This window comes from Cyclopterus lumpus, chromosome 4, assembly GCF_009769545.1.
Source record: "Cyclopterus lumpus isolate fCycLum1 chromosome 4, fCycLum1.pri, whole genome shotgun sequence".
Lineage (NCBI taxonomy): Eukaryota > Metazoa > Chordata > Actinopteri > Perciformes > Cyclopteridae > Cyclopterus > Cyclopterus lumpus.
Genome location: NC_046969.1, coordinates 1583433 through 1601634, shown reverse-complemented (window position 1 = coordinate 1601634; position 18202 = coordinate 1583433). Strand labels below are relative to the sequence as shown.

Genomic DNA, 18202 nt, shown 5'->3' with positions numbered 1-18202 from the left:
AGCGCTCATCCTTTTCGGCCATGTTGATCGATGATCACATGATGCGCTTGTCAAAACTGAGTCCTCTGTCGTGGACTTTTTGTCTTCGCCTGATCTGTGGTTACGAATGCTGTCGTTCTGTCAGCACGTTGTTGCTTCCGTCCGCTGTTTTCCTCTTTGCACTTTGCTGATGTTGTTCTCATTCTTTATGTTCTGCTGTTGATCATTCAGGAGAAAGATACAGATGGTATCCAATCATTGAGTCTGGACTGATTTGATCAGCAGGCTTTGTTTACAAAGAGCACTGGCCCTCCTCACAGGGCCCTGGTGTGATGGAATTGGTAGGTTTGGTGTGTGTTTCCGTCATGATATTGATGCTAGTTTTAGGGTGAATGCAAGAACAGCAACACATGGGCACTGTGATGCGCACCAGTACAGCAGTCTTGTTATAAACACTTGTTTAAATGTTTTTTTTCAGAGAGGCGTCAATATAACGTTTTGCAGACTATGGTGCTACTATATCCATTATATTTTAATGTGCACTGAGCCTCTCTAAAACTGTTTTACTCACAAAGTGGTCATGGTGTGCTTTAGTATTTTTTGAAGATTGTTATTGTGGAATGTTGTTCACCCTCTGTGTATCCCCTCTCCGGTTTCACTGTACCGATGCCTCCAAAAATAAAATCATAAATAATGAAAATAAGTTGCTGCTTTCTAATACGTCACAGTCGTCATTGTAGAAATGGCAGATTTAGAGGAAGGCTAAATCAGTCAACTTTTATTCAGAAAATTGTAACAAATCTGTAAATCTTCTCGCACAATATGTTTGAATGTGAGCTGTAAGGACAACATATCATTACAATCTCAAGGCCCTTATTACATTTTTTCATCAGCTGTCAAACTGAGCAAAGGCCATGCAGTGCATCTAAATGACCAGGAAGAAATGCACTCAGTGAAAATGTGCGCGAGGCTCCTGAAAAAGAATTTCCTGAAATTGATTTAACTTCACTTAAGCTGAGTTGGAAATTTTAGATAACATTTGGAATTTGCACTAGCCTAAAGAATGTTTGTGTATGAACATCTCCACTTAGGAGATGTGTAGTTACAGTCTCATGTTATGTGACACATATTACTGCTTAACTATCTCTTCTTTGTGTTTGGGGATCCAACTTCATATTTGCATCCTGATGAAAACATTTCTGAAGGATTTCCTTCTGCGCGAGGAAAACAACTGGATTTTTTTCTCTTACTTTTCTAGCATTTTTGAGAGTTTGTTGGTCAGGATGATGAAGATAGTTTCCTGGGGAGATTTCGGATCAGAATGAATTGACTCGATCACGGTCGGATTATGAGGCATTGGGCCACTGGGCACCTCTCCATACTGTATGAGCAAGACACGCAGACTTAGTTGTTCTTTATGTATTGGTTTGCGTCTCTTTGTAGTTAGTTTGTGTCTTGTTGTGGTCAATTTAAGTCTCTTTGTAGTGGTTTTGTGTCTCCTTGTGGACATTCTGTGTATCTGTTTTGTGTCTCTCTGTTATTGCTGTGTCTCTTTGTGGTCGTTTTGTATCTCTTTGCACTCGTTGTGTGTCTCTTTGTGGCCGTTTTGAGTCTCTATCTGGCTGGTGTCTGTTTGAGTCACATTTTGTCTTAGAAGGCCAAGGGGGCCCTTGACTCCTTGGGACCCTTGAGCCTTTGCCCCGTATGTTCACTCACTAATCCATCCATGCTCAATCACAAGGTGCATTTATTTGTATTTGTGTGTTCAGCTGTAAACTGTCCACAGTAACTGTGTGTTACTTTGAGCATGGAGCATCCATAAAGAACTAGCTGAGGAATGGTGAGGACCTGCTAATGCAGCCTCTGAGACCTTGTATTAGAGGAAGTGTTTCTGCACCTCCTCGTGTTGTCCTCGGAGATAACTGAGTGTTGGGCATGAGTGTGTTGCTCTCTCACAATTAACAGCAACACATTTGGAGCCTGCCTTCAGCCTTAACAGTGGACAGCGGTGGAGGAGGATCGGCACGGACTCATCCTTCATCTGATCTCACTAAAGTCGGAAAAGACATTGAGGAATTATCCAATATTGAAACGTGTAGGTAATAATGAATAAAGACAGACGTTGCCACCTCATCTCGTCTGATTTGTGTGCATACTGTCCTCTAGACGCGATATTAATCCACCCGGGATTCAGCCCAGGGTTAACCAGCGGATACGACGTTAACCACATTTTAATGTTACGCTCATCTCACGACGCCATGTAAACAAGTTGTACAAGAGTCTGTACTTCTTGGATATGAAAATAAATTATGTGTAATCGGACTCTTTGACGTGACGTTGGAGGATATGATTGGTGGGCGGCACTGGTATATATCCGTCAGCCTTCAATCCCACCTTCTCGCCAGTGGAATTTCATCTCAGCTCCTGCATCTTCAGGGCAGACGAGAACATAAAAGAAGTAAGTACTCCACTGCTTTCTGCTCAATATCGCCGTATCGTCGCTGCGCACGGCTCCGACCCGTAGTGTGCATGTCCGGGTGCTACTTGTTGGGAAGGCAGCCGGTTGGTGAACGTTGCAGTGTGTTCTGGCCTGACTCCGTGTCGCTTCTCCTGCTCAGCTGTATGCCTACGTGGACTTAGCGAGCTAGGAGAACTAAAGCTAACGTGAGCTCGCGAGCTAACGCTACACTTCAACTTGTACTTTTTACGACCGCGTTAGCGCCGGCTACCGTGTGTGTGTGTATATAAATATACACGTATAAAGACACAGTCCCTGTGTATGAACACGACCCAGTTATTACGGGGCTTAAATGGCCAATCCGCTGTTAGCTTAATGTCATTAGCTGGCTGCGGTACAGCTTGAAGTTGTGGGGCTGTTTGAGCTGCTACATGTAGCCGAGGAGCTACGTGTCACACCACAGGCAAAGTTTTTAGCAAGTTTGCTAGCTGGCGTTAGCTCGGGGGTTTGGAGCTCGCAATCCACGCCACGGAGATTCCGCCGCTTGTACAGAGGGGCTCGCACATCTGCTGAACACCCGGCTTTATATCGCGTCCCTGCCTATTGACTTCACGTTAGTTTGTCTCCCGTTTTTGGTTTAAAAAAAAAATGCACAGTTGCTTTACGCTAGCCAACATAACGGCGGCTAGCACGGACCGTAGCGTGTCGTTGGCAACCGTCAGCCGCCGGGTTAACCTGCTATTGTGTTAGCCAGCAGTCCCACGAACCAGCTGCTAAGAGCCTTAATCTGGGATTTGTGTATAACATCATATGGGCTCGAGGGTTGCCATGCCTGCAGCTAACGTGAACGCGACTAGCCGCAAGATGTGCACGTCAGCGTTAACTTGAGCAGCACGTCCAACGACCTCGCCGGGTTTAGGTAACGTGCCGATGTCTTTCCTAAAGCTACGTCGGCTGACCGCTCTGTGTGGTTGGGCTTTAATGGCTGTTGGAGCTTCTGACTAACGGAGGTATTAGTCGCCAATTAAAACGCGTCCATGACATTAAGACAAAAAAACTCTCCCAAACCCCCTGGAATCACTTTGTTGTAATTCACACGTGTCATTTTAAACCATGGAGTTCCCGTCTCTGTTTACTGACGGCTGCTGCTGTAGAAATGTCCATCGCGTTCTGTTCAGGGAACAGGCCATGTTCTGTTGGCCGTGCTAACACGACTAGGCCACGCACTATCCCGTTCCAATGGTACGAGTGGGTCAGTTAACGTTACGCCGACGTTATAAGTGCGAAGTGGGCTCCAGAAGGGCCTGTTCCCCCGAACATACACTGCAGCCTGTGCGCACCTTTGGCCTGAGGAAAGTTGCTGTGGCAAGCTAGCAGAATAAATTCAAATGTTTTGACTGGCTCACGCCATGTCTAAATGACGACACGGCCGTTGTTAATCACACCCTTTTGACGTGGAACCCATTCACTGTGGTTCTGAGGCGAGGGGAGAGCAGCGGCCCGTTTCGCCAACAGCAGTAATAAAGATGCCAGGTCTGCCCTCCTGTCCAGAGGACGGGGTCCACTCAGGGTCCAGATGCTCGTGGACGCCAATGGCAGCGATTCCTTACTGGAGTTCAGCAATGCCTCTCTTGGCATCAACTTTATCTCAATGCTTTTTTAATTTCTGGATGGTTTCAGTTGTCTGAGGTGGGAGTGTTTTGGTGGTCTTTTTTTCTTCTTGTTTTACTAGAATCACTACTTTAAAACAATATATACAAGTTACTGTAACACTCTTGAGTGATGCAGACATTGTATTTGATTTCCATTTCATGAGTGTTTGCTGTGTAACTAATAATAACTGTTATCTGCTATTGGTAAGTGATTAACCATTTATAGTTAATGGGACATGATGCCCACATTAGCAATAATTCAACTTGATCATACAGATATTTTTGAGAATACAATATTCTTTTTTTTGATCACCCATAATAACCCTGTATTAGCCGGTCTGTGCCTAGGTTTCAATCTGAAATCATTCAACACCTGAAATATATATTTTTTTTCTCCGTCTTTGAAACTAAGATGCCATCCTGGTTATTTCAATACAGCTGATCCCTTTTTTTCTTTCTGGTCTTTAGGCAAAAGCTGGCAGGCTGACGGGAAACTGCATCTTTACAGGACGGATTATCTGGTAACTGACCATTTAGCTGGTAAGTTGTTACAACTATGCATTGTGAATTGCTGTCACTGATGCAATCCGCAGCGTAACCGTTTTGTTTACCCTAAATGGGATCCGGCCCACTCCAACCACAGCTTGAAAATGGTCCCGTAGTGATGACGTATAATTAGGATTGTGGAGTAGAAAAGCTTCAGAACTTTGTCCGTACAGCGTTTTCTCACTGACACTTGGCACAAGTTTATCCCACATGCATGGAAATCAGAGTACTCCTCAGAGCCTTGCACTTTACTTGTTAGGATATATGAATCTTAGCCGACAGGGGACGCTGGCTCTCCAAAGCAAGCTGAGAAACGTAGCCATGATGTGAAAAAAGCTAAACTAATTTAGTCCCAGAGTATTAATTCAATTTAAAGCCGACCGCAAAGGACATTGTTTTATGTTCACTTTTTAAATACTCCTGGCCTATTCTGGAGGAAGAAGACGTGGACTAATCCTCAGCCATCACATTGAACATCTACCATTCTCTATAAAGTGTGTTTGAACCGTACACTCGGAGTTTAAATATGCTTTAACCTGTTAAGTAATTTGAGTCTGTTTAGCATTGGCGTGGCTTTGCTGTCCCCCGTCACAAGCCACAAAAATGGCATCCAGGCGGAGGACGAGCTCCCTCCAAAAGGAAATTACCGCTACAAAGTTGTTCCTGCGCTCGCTCAATAACGAAATCCGTACAGAATGTTTGCTTTGATGTTTATATGAAGGATATTCGCACACTTTACTTGGCAATGGGGTTTGCAAACTGGAATGAGTGCTGGGTAGAGAGCAGCCTTAAGTTTATGAAGCCTGACAAGGAAGAGGCCACTAAAAGGGTGGTCTGAAATGTGTAGGTGGGGGAAACTGCCTGCTGAACTGACGACTACTATGTTGAGGTTGCAAGTGATTTTACTTTAGCTCTATGGAGAGAAAAAAAACCCACTTTAATATCAACAAGTTATCTGTGACATCTGGGAGTCTCTCCGTGCCTTAAGATGAATTTTAGGTGTGCTTGGGGGCAAAAATCCACCCTCCAACTATTCACAAACGTCTGCTCTTGGTTGGCCACGATTTACCTTTTATTTGCCAGCCAGAAAAACAGAGCAGTGACTCTCGATGATACAGTCTGTTTTTATCATTGACAGCTGAAGTGGAATCAAGGTGTAGCCGGAGGACTGAGCACAAATATCTGTTCACAGAACTTGGTAAACACTTCCAGCTTTTATAAAAGTCAGAAATCATAATAGCTGTCGGATAGAGTGGTCTTCAAAAGCCCCCGACAGGACATCGTAGTTTCCTGTCGGGATTTTGTTGTTGTTGCTTTAATCCTATCCAACACACAGGGGTCAGTGGGGGGAAAGATCCTCTTAACCCCGGAGCCTACTCACTAGGCTACACTTAGAAAAGCACTGGACGGACAGGTTTCGTGCAGGGAGACGCAATGTTCTGTCGCTGTGGCCCTGCCCACACCAGTGTTTTCTTTTGTGGTGCTCAGGCATTGTCTATTTACTTCCAATCAGTCTCGGCATACTTTTAACACAAGAAGTGTGGGTATTCTGTGAAAGGCATGTTTTCTTTTGATAAGGGCAGATTAGATAATAGCGAAAATCCCAAAGTCCGCCTCTGATAAGCTTGTATAACATGCTACATGTGCATTTGACACTTAGTTCTTTTCTTACCTAGTTTTCATGACGACTAAGTGAATGCCAAACTCAATTAAATAAGGAGCCAGTCATACTTCTGTCGCCATTATTGCTGATGTGCAAAACCAGCACGAAACGTTTCCAACGTGTTAATGTGTCCCAGATTTACAAGAACACGATGCAAATGAGAGCAATGATGAGTGTTACTCGATTCCTTGGATGTGAAGCAAGTTGCTGTGTAGGTTAGTTGGGCTGACGCCAAACATTCATAACCCTGTGGAATTTCTATTTTCCATTTATATAACAAGCTTGCACTAAGAAAAGGGTTGGAAAAAAACATCATACTGTGCAATAATTAAGTTCTCAAAATCTTGTTAAAGCTCCTGAAAACATGTTTTTGTTTTTGAGCACTCTACATATTTTCAAATAAATAATCAACAATCAATGTCAAATTTCAGAAGAACAACCTCCTTTGGGCAGAGCAGCAACGTTTGAGTAATATACTTGTGTTCAACAATACCCCCATCACTCATAGTGGGAAGCTGATTTAGAAAATAGCTGTTTACATATTATGCACTTCCTGTTGCAAAAACCCTTTTTAATAGTAATGCTTCCTTTCCTTCCAGTGGCACACTCGGACTCTGTGTAAACGTGGGATTTTGATCATGAGCTCAGTCGCTGTACTTACGCAGGAAAGCTTCAATGAGCACCGCAGTGGGCTCCGACCAGAGAAGGGTGGTGAGTGTTTGCCCTTGAGTTGTAAAATGCAAACGAAAAGCTGTAAGTGGATTCATGTGTTTTATTCATTTATGTGTCTGTGTTCAGCTGCTGGGGCAGGACCCAGTGCTGGAGAGGAAGAGGATGCTCTCCCTACCTACAAGGACGCCTTCCCGCCTCTGCCCGAGAAGGCGGCCTCACCTGAGGGGACCCAGGAAACTACCAACGCCTGGACATCTAAGATCCGTCCTCTCAAGTCTTCTGTCATCACCCAGGTAGAACGTTTGCTCTGAAGTTGCGTACAAATGAATCTGCCTCAGAGGGCTTTACAATCTGTACTCGTACACACCTCTATCCCGGGACTTTACATCGGATCAGGGAGAACTCTCCCAAACAATGTTTTTTGTTGTGAAAGAGATAAATGGTTATATTCTGATTTGTTTCACGGCAATTACGTTCCAAAGGAAATGTAACCATCCAACACTCGACATGTGATTTACTGTGGAGACTGATGCTCTTAATCTTAATTTTACTCCCCTGCGACATTTCCTCCTGCATAGTATTTACTGATGCACTGGATGAAATGCAGTGGGATAAAAGCATGTGTTTTTTAGTTGAACACCCTGTGACCACCAGCAACCCCCAAGTTGAAGGTTGAACTGCCCAGTCTGTATATGCCCCTCATAGTCCAGAGAGAAAAGGGTTGAGTGCATTAAAATGACAAAGTACAAGTGAAAAATGATACATTTTCCAACCTTTTAGCCAAATAATCCATTTCCGATGCAGACATTTTGACTTAAATGTCATGAAAAACACAAGTGCAATAATAACAACATGAACTACAGCTATAAGCAGTATGCCCTGACAGTAAGCATAACAACAGGGCCCTGGAACGGAATGCCATGCAGTGGTGGTTAATGTTATAAATCACTGCCATGCCTAAATATCTGCTGTAAAAAGGCCTCTTAACTAAACATTAGGGTTAAGGAATGTATAGCATACAATACACAAACATGTTACTGGTGCCTCTACCATACTCCAGTGGTTCCGAGTCCGGATGGTAAAAGGTCTAAATCCATTTTTCTATGACGCCTCCGTTTCAACTTTTTAATTCTTGATCAAATCTGGGATACTTTTTCAGGCCTCCAAAACTAAAAAGGAAATCACTCTTTGGAAGTAAGATAGACTGAGTGTTTTAAGTTAATCAAAAGATTGGGAACGACCAGGAGATTCTTTGCTATTAGCGGTTTTATAGAGATCTATCTATATCTCTTATTTCTTTTTTTTATTGCCTCCCTTTAGTTTTGGTTAGGCTTGGCTTCGATCAAAGGCTGGGAGAAATATCTGGAAAGGTCCCACTGGGACATTGAGACTTGAATAAAGAGCTGTGAGTTAGTTTATAGAACCCAGTCACTCATGCTTACACCCCACAATTTGTGTGTATGTTGCATCAAGATAAAGCCCTCCCTTTAGCAGTTAAGGGTTCAAGCTGTGTTTTTGTCTCCTATTTATTTTTAAATTTATCAAAGCAATTTATTCTGCTGAAACAATTGTTCATCACACCAAATTGGCGTTTTTCTTTTCCCACAACCAGGTGTTCCATGTGCCACTAGAGGAGCGCAAGTACAAGGACCTCAACCAGTTTGGGGAAGGAGACCAAGCGAAGGTCTGCGTGGACATCATGCACAAGACCGGAGCCCACCTGGAACTCTCCTTGGCAAAAGATCAGGGTCTCTCCATCATGGTTTCTGGAAAGTTGGATGCCGTAATGAAGGCCCGCAAGGAGATTGTGTCCCGACTGCAGACTCAGGTCAGGAGATCCGTCTTTCGTCCGTGGTAACCGTGTGCAGTATTAATGGCGGCGTACAACGGTGCCAACTGTCTACTTTAACCTCCGCAGGCCTCGGCTACTGTCGCCATCCCCAAGGAGCATCATCGCTTTGTCATCGGCAAAAACGGGGAGAAGCTTCAGGAGCTGGAGCTCAAGACTGCCACCAAAATCCAGATCCCACGACCCGACGACACCAGTAACCAGATCAAGATCTCTGGTACCAAGGAGGGCCTGGAGAAGGCCAAGCATGAGATCCTGTTGATCTCTGCTGAGCAGGTAATGCGTCTCCTGAGACGGTCACCGTACTCCGTTAACGTATGTCCCTCATATCGCAGCATTCAGATGTATTGTGTTTTTTTTGTTCTTGTCCCCCCATCCTGGTCTTGTAGGACAAGCGTGCTGTGGAGAGGGTGAACATTGACAAGGTGTACCACCCGTTCCTCACCGGCGCCTTCAACAAGCTGGTGGGAGAGATGATGCAGGAGACCGGTGCCCGCATCAATGTCCCCCCTCCGAGTGTGAACAAGACGGAGATTGTCATCACCGGGGAAAAGGAGCAGGTGGCCCTCGCTGTGACACTGATCAAGAAGGTTTATGAAGAAAAGGTAATGTTGAAATCCAAACCATTGCGAGGAAAGCGAACAGTGACAGATCGCACCAATTCCCTGCTCCACTAACCCCCTCTTCTTTTTTTGCATCGCAGAAGAAGAGCACCACCACCATTGCAGTGGAGGTGAAGAAGTCTCAGCACAAGTATGTGATCGGCCCCAAGGGAAACACCCTGCAAGAGATCCTGGAGAAAACTGGCGTCTCAGTCGAGATCCCACCGTCTGACAGCAGCTCAGAAACCGTCATCCTTCGCGGGGAGCCAGACCGTCTGGGTCAGGCCCTCACTGAAGTTTACGCCAAGGTGTGGAACCTTTGGAGACACTCTAAACCTTTGACGTGGGTTATTGTTTAAGAAAGAAAAAAGAAGTAACTTAAGTGCATGTTTCTTCTCGCAGGCAAACAGCTACACTATTTCCTCGGTCTCCGCTCCCTCTTGGCTTCATCGTTTCATTATTGGCAAGAAGGGGCAGAACTTGGCCAAGATTACCCAACAAATGCCCAAGGTCTGTTGAATAATGATTTAGTTTTTAAAATACTCTTTTTATTTTTCTTCTTCTAAATTGCGACTTCTTTCTATCATGTATTTTGCATTCAGGTGCACATCGAGTTCACCGAGGGAGAAGATAAGATCACCCTGGAGGGTCCCACCAAAGACGTGCAGATGGTGCAGGGCCAGATTGAAATCATTGTGACCGATCTGGTGAGTACCTGGTCCACTATAGACCTCCATCTAGACTCAAAGCCTGATTGACAATCAAAAGGCTTCTTTTCATGTCTTTTCATGTGCTACAAAGTAAAGAGTGGCTTTGTGCAGAATAAAGCACCGTCGAAGACACTTGCAAGCTACAGTTGAGATATTCCAATGACGTTCATGCTTTTGTCTACTTTCACCTTAAAGGTGAACCGTATGGACTTCACCGAGATCAGCGTGGATCCTAAATTCCACAGACACCTGATCGGAAAAGGAGGCGTTAACAGTAAGTACTGTGCTGGTGTATTGAAGTGGGCGTGTCGATATCTAGCACTCTGTGTATTGTAGCTGGTTCAACGAAGGATGTAGTCAACTACACATTGTTGGGTTAGGGTTGCCTTTGTCTATAAAACTTTTTTTTATTTTTTACAACTCGTTTCTAACTTTTTTTTTGCACTAAACCACGTTTAAACTTTGCATTACAGTCGATGTGTAAGAACTGACTTCAAAATAAAAGCCACCATCCGGTGACTATGAAGTCATGCATGTCTGTCAATAATAAATTACTGCATATTAAATTATACATAAAACAAGTTCTGCTTCTTTTTTAAACGGCATGCAAACTGTATTTAAAAAAACAAAACAAAGTGCTAATAAGTAGTCAAACGTATTAATAAAGAATACTTTTCCAAAGACACCAGTTAGAGCTCAGATTAGTTTGCTGTGATCATGACTTGCATCATTTTGCAAAGTGCAATCACATCTGGATCGGCGTCCTTCTCTCTCTTTTATTTATAGTCAACCGCATCAAAGAGCTGCACAAGGTGACTGTCCGCATCCCCCCTGACAACGAGAAGAGCACCGTGATCCGTATCGAGGGGGATCCCCAGGGTGTGCAGGAGGCCAAGAAGGAGCTGCTGGAGCTTACGACGCGCATGGTGAGCACCAACTTCGCCGCGAGATGCTGCACATTGGATCCCGGTGTGCCGTCGCTAAATCCGCTCTCTCGCTCTCTCTCAGGAGAACGAGCGTACAAAGGACCTGATCATTGAACAACGTTTTCATCGAGCCATCATTGGCCAAAAGGGGGAGAAGATAAAAGAAGTGCGGGACAAATTCCCAGAGGTGAGTCGGCAACGTCGGTGGTGGTTTGTCTGTACTGAACCCGTTAAATGTACCCTCATAACTCCATGATCGCATTTTTTCCAGGTCATCATCAATTTCCCCGACCCAGCACAGAAAAGTGACATTGTTCAACTTAGGGGTCCACGGAATGAGGTTGAAAAATGTGCAAAGTTCATGCAGAAGATAGTGGCTGAAATGGTAAGTCATGTGTTCTCTGGGTATTGTTTTTAAAGCGGGTCTATTTTGGCATCCATGAATGTTAACTGTCAGGGATTCCCGTTGCCAGGTGGAGAACGGCTTCTGTCTCTCAGTCCCCATCTTCAAGCAGTTCCACAGAAACATCATTGGAAAAGGAGGATCAAATATCAAGAAGGTGCTGTATATTTAAAAAGGGAATTTGTGTACTTCAACGAGGTCTTCGGGGTGTCCCGTGTTTGACCGAAACAAACGTTTCCCTTCCCTTTTCTAGATTCGGGAGGAAACCAGCACAAAAATTGACCTGCCTGCTGAGAACAGCAACTCTGAGATGATCGTCATCACGGGCAAGAAGGCAAACTGTGAGGTCGCACGGAGTCGCATCCTGGCTATTCAGAAGGAGCTGGTAAGCTTATGAATGCGTGTGTGTATGTAATTAATACATTGAGATGTCTATCTATTACATATATTAATAAGAAATATTATATGCCGTAATCTGATGTCAACTAGATAAAATAAAATATATATTTTGTAAAAGAATACCAGTGTATGAGTAACATTTCAGGCAGAGGTTTCCAAAACCAACTCGTAAGACGTTCTGTGAGAAGTTGATGAGGGAAAAGCTTCAGAAATCGGGAGTAACTGTAGAAAATGTTTGACGCGGACGGCTTTCTCTTAGCGTCCGTTTCACATTACAGAGAAAACCGGTAAAACGATACTTAAACCGATACTCTTTGGTGGATGGATGTTTTTACAGGGTAGGGCAGAGTATTGCGATACCTTGCTAGTGTCTGTACGCCGCGCAGCACTGGTACAAATACTAACTAGCATCTTTCTGCGCTCAGGCGAACATCACAGAGATAGAGGTGTCCATTCCCTCCAAGCTGCACAACTCCCTGATCGGGTCGAAGGGCCGCTTCGTGCGCTCCATCATGGAGGAGTGTGGCGGCGTGCACATCCACTTCCCCACTGAGGGCTCGGGGATCGATAAGGTCACCATCCGAGGCCCCGCGGAGGAGGTGGAGAAGGCCAAGCAGCAACTGCTCGCCCTGGCAGAGGAGAAGGTTTGTAGAAGTGTGACTGGTTGAACGTCAGCTGACGTCGGTAAACTGGCAGCCGTCGGAGCGCAGAGGGCGGGCATGATGGATCTTTCCATGTGTTCTAACTTTAAAGTTTATAAAAGCGTCTTTTGTGCTGATTTTTTTTTTTTAAATGTATAATTAGAGTTGACTTGTTCTAGAAATAATTTCTGTTTTTAATATCTTTACTTCAGCAAACAAAGAGCCAGACTGCGGAGCTGCGTGCGAAGCCGGAATACCACAAGTTCCTCATCGGGAAAGGGGGCGGGAACATACGCAAGGTCCGCGACAGCACCGGGGCCAGGATCATCTTCCCCACCGCGGAGGACAAGGACCAGGAGCTCATCACCGTGGTTGGCACTGAAGAAGCTGTGCGCGACGCCCAGAAGGAGCTGGAGGAACTCATCAAGAGTTTGGTGAGGCGCCAAATTCTATTTGAACGTGGCACGACGAGGACAGACTTAGGCTTCCGATTTTAATATTCCTTGGCTCTTTGGTTTCAGGACAACGTCGTCGAGGACAATATGATCGTTGATCCAAAGCACCACCGCTACTTTGTGGCTCGCCGCGGCCAAGTCCTCAGGGACCTTGCCGACGAGTACGGTGGCGTGATGGTGAGCTTCCCTCGCACAGGCACTCAGAGCGACAAGGTCACCCTGAAAGGAGCCAAAGAATGTGTGGAAGCAGCCAAAAAGCGCATGCTGGAGATCGTTGAGGACTTGGTGAGTAGGTGCAGCCTAGATGGTCTAGCCCCCCTCCCCCTTGTGTTTGAAATGTTATTAATGTCTTTTTTTCCCCACTCCTATTTGAACGTCTGTTCCAGGACGCTCAAGTGATCATTGAGTGTGTGATCACTCAGAAGTTCCACCGTTCTATCATGGGTCCCAAGGGCTCACGGATCCAGCAGATCACTAGAGATCACAATGTGCAGATCAAGTTCCCAGAGCGCGAGGACCCGCAAGGTAAACGCGTCATCTGCGTGTAGAAGTCCCTAAATTAGAAATGTTCTCATTAAACTTTGTCTAATCAAGTCGCTCTTTTTTAAATTTTTAAATTTGTGTAATGTTGTGTAATGTTTTAGCAGCACCTCCTGCGGAGGCCCTCATTCAGGAGAACGGCGAGGCCGACGCGGGAGACGTGAAGGAGCCCGTCGATCCAAACGCGCCCAAAAAGTGTGACGTGATCGTGATTTCTGGCCGCAAAGAGCGGTGCGAGGCTGCCGTGGAAGCACTGAAGGTTGGGGTCCATATTATTATTATTAGTAGTAGTAGTAGTAGAGGAGCAAAGGAACTATTTGCAGAAATGATACTGTCTCCTTTCCTTAGGCCTTGGTTCCTGTCACTATTGAGGTGGAAGTGCCTTTTGATCTTCATCGCTACATCATCGGACAGAAAGGAAGTGGAATTCGCAAGATGATGGATGAATTTGAGGTGTGTGTTACAGACTGTTGACCCAAGGATGCACAATGTTTTAATTAAATGTAGCGTCAAACTCTGAGTAACCTTGCCGTCTTCCTCCAGGTTAATATTCAAGTGCCTGCTCCTGAGCAGCAGTCTGACAAGATCTCCATCACCGGCTTGGCCAATCACCTCGACCGCGCCAAAGAGGGCCTCTTGGAGCGCGTCAAAGAGCTGCAGGCCGACCAGGAGGATCGGGTTAGTACTGTGGAGAGCATGGATGTATTCAGTGTTTTCAGAATATTCAGGTATGTAGAGATGGAACTTTACCAGACACTTGTTATATTTTTAATTCATTCCCATACTGACGCTATTGGAGCTAAGAGCTAACACTAGCAGAGGTTATCATCATTCGTTCACACTCTTTTCAGGAGAAATTAGTATTTGTTGATTATAACTATCATGATGTGTTCAACTATGATCTTGTGAAATTGAGTTTTATGCAAGAAACTTTAATAAATGCAGTTGTGTTCACAGCAGTATGAAGGTGTAAATGTTCAAAGCAAATATTTATTTATTAGTTTTTATGCAAATAACCATCACAGATGACAATAACAAAGTAAATGGTTAACATTTAGAATTGTTGACAGGAATTTTTAAAAACTAACTTCTGCAGAATCTAGAATAGATGATCCACAAACATGGAGCACTTAGATTGTAATGGCCAAGCTGAGTGAGGAAAGAGCTTAATGATTAACCAGCAGCAGTAGAACTGAGTCTAAGCCAGTGTTGTTGACGCCAACCTCTCCACAGGCTCTCAGGAGCTTCAAGCTGACCATCACTGTGGACCCCAAATATCACCCCAAAATCATCGGCCGCAAGGGCGCCATCATAACAACCATCCGCACTGAGCACGACGTTAACATCCAGTTCCCAGAGAAGAATGATGAAAACCAGGTAACCTTTTAAAAATGTCTTTTGAATTGCCAATTAAAAGAAGAAGAAGAATGGTGGTAAAAGGTGAACGTACTCCATCCACACAGCAGGTGGCGCTAAATGACCGGTTCATATCGTTGCACCTTCTGTCATTGTGTTTATGTTTGCAGAACAGTCAATGTGCTGCTGTTTTCCTCCCCAGGATCAGATTACTATTACAGGGTATGAGCACAAAGCCATAGCAGCGCGAGACGCCATCCAGGCTTTAGTGGACGAGCTCGAGGAGATGATCTCCGAGGACATCACCCTGGACAGCCGGGTCCACGCCCGCATCATTGGAGCCCGCGGCAAGGGCATCCGCAAGATCATGGACGAGTTTAAGGTGAGCTGCTGAGAGGACAGGAAATGGACCTGTACTTGTAGAGCGCTCACACGACATGACATCATTCACACACTGATGGGAGGGGCTAAGGTGACACCTGCCCGTCAGCCGAAACGAACATTCATACAGCTACAGGAGCAATTTGGGCTAAAGTGTCTTGTCCAAGGACACATCGACATGGGGGTTGAACCGCCGATCCTCTGATTGACTACGACCCTGCTAACCACTGAGCCACAACATACAAATCGAATACCTTTTTGGATTTGTATGTTTTCTTCTAGAAAAAAGAAATGCTACTCGGTCCTGCCTCTTGGTCTTATCCCCACATTGTATTTCTCTTGTGTTGTATCCCTTCAAAGTAGCCAGTCTTTGATGGCTTGGTGTCCATCTTTTCCAGGTTGATCTCAGGTTCCCCCAGAGTGGAGCTGCAGACCCGAACCTTGTGACCGTCACAGGTCGCCCCGAGCTTGTGGATGAAGCCATCGACCACCTTCTGAACCTGGAAGAGGAATATGTAAGCTTTAAGTTTCCATGATGACTTATCGTTCTTTTTTTTTTTTTACAGCAGATGCTATAGGAAGTGGCTGTAATGTTTGCCATTTCCCACTTCAGCACTGATGCATTCTGTTTGTGCCGCTTTTGCCAGATCGCAGATGCTGTGGAGAACGAGACGAAGATGGCTTACACGAGGCCTCATGGGGGAAGCGCTGCCGGCATGGATGAACAACGTGGCCCGTCCAAAGGATTTGTGGTGAGGGAGGCTCCCTGGACCACTGGCAATGAGAAGGTGAGCATAACAAACTAAGTTTATTGCTTGACCGTGTTTAAAATTGGAATCGGTCACACCTTCCTCCCTTAATCCCTGGTGTTAAAAATCAATAAATGTGTTTGTACTTCCAGGCCCCAGACATGAGCAGCTCTGAAGACTTCCCCAGCTTTGGAGCCCCAGTGGCAACCAAGTCTTCCCCCTGGGGACCCAAGCGCTTCTAAGCCATGCTGCTACAGATGGGCCCAAACTAAACCGGACACAATCTCCCCCTCTATCACAGCCCCCCCGCCCCCCCTAACCCTATCCCCCTATTGACCCGGACTGACCGCTGACCCTACAAGTCTTCAGTTCTGAGAATGTCATCCTTCTCTGTGTACTTATCCCGCCCTGCCCTCGCAGATTCATCAGTCTAAAAGTGCTTTCAGATACTGTAATTGACTTGTGAGCTTTTGTAAATGCTCTTAACGCAAAAAAAATGAAGAAAAATAAGGTTGCGTCTCTAAAGACGAGACTGACATGTACGTGTTGATTAGCCCTGACATTTCATCGTGGTTTGAACTGTTATACCAAATTCAGCGGTGGCCAGATATGAGTTTTTTTTATTTTATTTTTTTAGCTGCCCTTCTCTTAGTTGCCTTCGCAGGTTGGGGTGAAGGGATTGAATCACAGCTGGTGACGCCTGACCGAGGAGGGGGCCAATTGTTTCAGTAACCCCCCTGAACCGCCTGCTTTACTCATGTAGCCGAGTGAGACTGGTCCGTCGTTGGCTCTCAAGCACACTGCAGTCGTCCTCTTTGTCGCATCTATCCGTTTGCGTGTTAGCTGTGCTTCTGTGAGTAGTGGCACGTACCTTGTAGCCTTACGACTTGGTAAACCTTACAGGGGGGTGGTGGCGTCGCAGCGCCCATTCAAACTGCCAGATGCTCGAAATCATGCCCCGAACTACACTTCTTACAACACTATGGCCTAGAGCTCCAACCTATCAAACCTCACACTAACTGTTGAATGAAACTTTTTTTTTTTTTTCTTTTTTTTTTAAAAAAACATGCAGAAGTAAATCACGATACACAAATCTAATTATGACCGTGTTTGTGAGCTAAAAGAGCAGACCATCTCGTGCCAACTATCTGTCTAGTGGTGTCCTGTGTTACTCATCCTCTGTAGTGGGTCAGTGTCCAGTCCCTTTGTCTTCCAGTTGCTATGCAGATTGTTCTGTTCAATATAGCAATGGCCCTTTTTTTTTTTTTTTTATCAGCCTTACAGTTGGAAAGATACAAACCAGGTAGAGGTGATGTCTCGGTGCCTTTTTTAATGGCCAACTGGGAACGGTATGCTTGTTCATTTGAAAGCTCTTGGAACATAACCCCCCCAGTTATTGTAATGACTTTAATTTGGCCTGAGTGCAGAGTTAGCTTGCTAGCTGCTAATTGGACACCTTGCATCAGCCTACCTTGGTTTTTATCCTTCTAGCATTGAATGAAAGATTATGCAAATACCATTGAAGTGAACGGTTACGGATGACACTGGAAAAGAAATTGTCCAAAAAGTCAATAAAAATTGAAAATCTCTTTTGGCGCTTCCTTCTGATATTTTCCATAAAGAGACATGTTATTCGTTGTTTTATAATCCAGTTGTGACAAAGCTGAGGAATTAAAGTATCAATTTGAAAAAGGAGGGCTGGAGGACGAGTCATAATCCACCTGAGAAATTAAACGTCTATTAAAAAGTCAAAGCTTTAGAAGATAATATCTGCCAGTGTTGAATTTTGTTATTATCGAGTTGCAGTCAAAACATTCCACTTGTGTTGGGTCAATACTGGACTTGTTTTTAAAGAAAATGGTTTTCAAACGGATGCAAAATACTGAAGATTTATCTGACTCGTCTCAATTTATTTTTTTTCATAATTGTATACGATTTGGAACGCAGCTAGTCTGAACAGGAAAATTGTTTGACTAGAAAGTTGGAAACCATTTAATTGGCCGTTTGTATCGGCTATTTTTCTGTGTTCTGATATTTGTTTGGTCTGTTATCTTTTTGGACACGGAGCTATTGTTGCTCTGTTATTTGCCTGGGCACACGGCATGCGGTGGGTTCAGTTGGTAACGTGAACCAGACATCGCTGAGGGATGGACCTCACAGAACAAGTTAAGGTAGTGCGGAGGACGCACACGGTGACAGCTTCATCTGCACAGGTGACTTT

General features: G+C 44.9%; 1 protein-coding gene across 2 annotated transcripts; it reads left to right on the top strand.

Annotated features, from left to right (window-relative positions):
* Positions 1-2344: 2344 nt before the first annotated feature.
* On the top strand, positions 2345-17570 carry hdlbpa (high density lipoprotein binding protein a). 2 transcript variants are annotated; one of them, XM_034530505.1, is made up of 28 exons: positions 2345-2437; positions 4558-4629; positions 6898-7009; positions 7097-7263; positions 8583-8798; positions 8889-9095; positions 9209-9424; positions 9523-9729; positions 9824-9931; positions 10024-10128; positions 10327-10405; positions 10918-11057; positions 11140-11244; positions 11329-11442; positions 11531-11617; positions 11714-11845; positions 12285-12503; positions 12713-12934; positions 13022-13240; positions 13342-13480; positions 13603-13754; positions 13844-13948; positions 14039-14173; positions 14729-14872; positions 15054-15233; positions 15631-15747; positions 15880-16020; positions 16134-17570. In XM_034530505.1, the coding sequence occupies exons 3-28, from the start codon at positions 6937-6939 to the stop codon at positions 16221-16223; spliced, it is 3819 nt and encodes a 1272-aa protein (XP_034386396.1). In that variant the 5' UTR covers positions 2345-2437; positions 4558-4629; positions 6898-6936; the 3' UTR covers positions 16224-17570. The 2 variants fall into 2 exon arrangements, with proteins under 2 accessions (XP_034386396.1, XP_034386395.1); XM_034530504.1 differs by having other exon boundaries at positions 13600-13754.
* Positions 17571-18202: the final 632 nt, after the last annotated feature.

Coding starts and splice junctions, on each gene's coding strand:
- hdlbpa (XM_034530504.1), top strand. CDS start 6,937: ATGAGCTCAGTCGCTGTACTTACGCAGGAAAGCTTCAATGAGCACCGC. Junction 11,443..11,530: donor AGAAGATAGTGGCTGAAATG/GTAAGTCATGTG, acceptor TCCCGTTGCCAG/GTGGAGAACGGCTTCTGTCT. Junction 15,748..15,879: donor TGAACCTGGAAGAGGAATAT/GTAAGCTTTAAG, acceptor CGCTTTTGCCAG/ATCGCAGATGCTGTGGAGAA.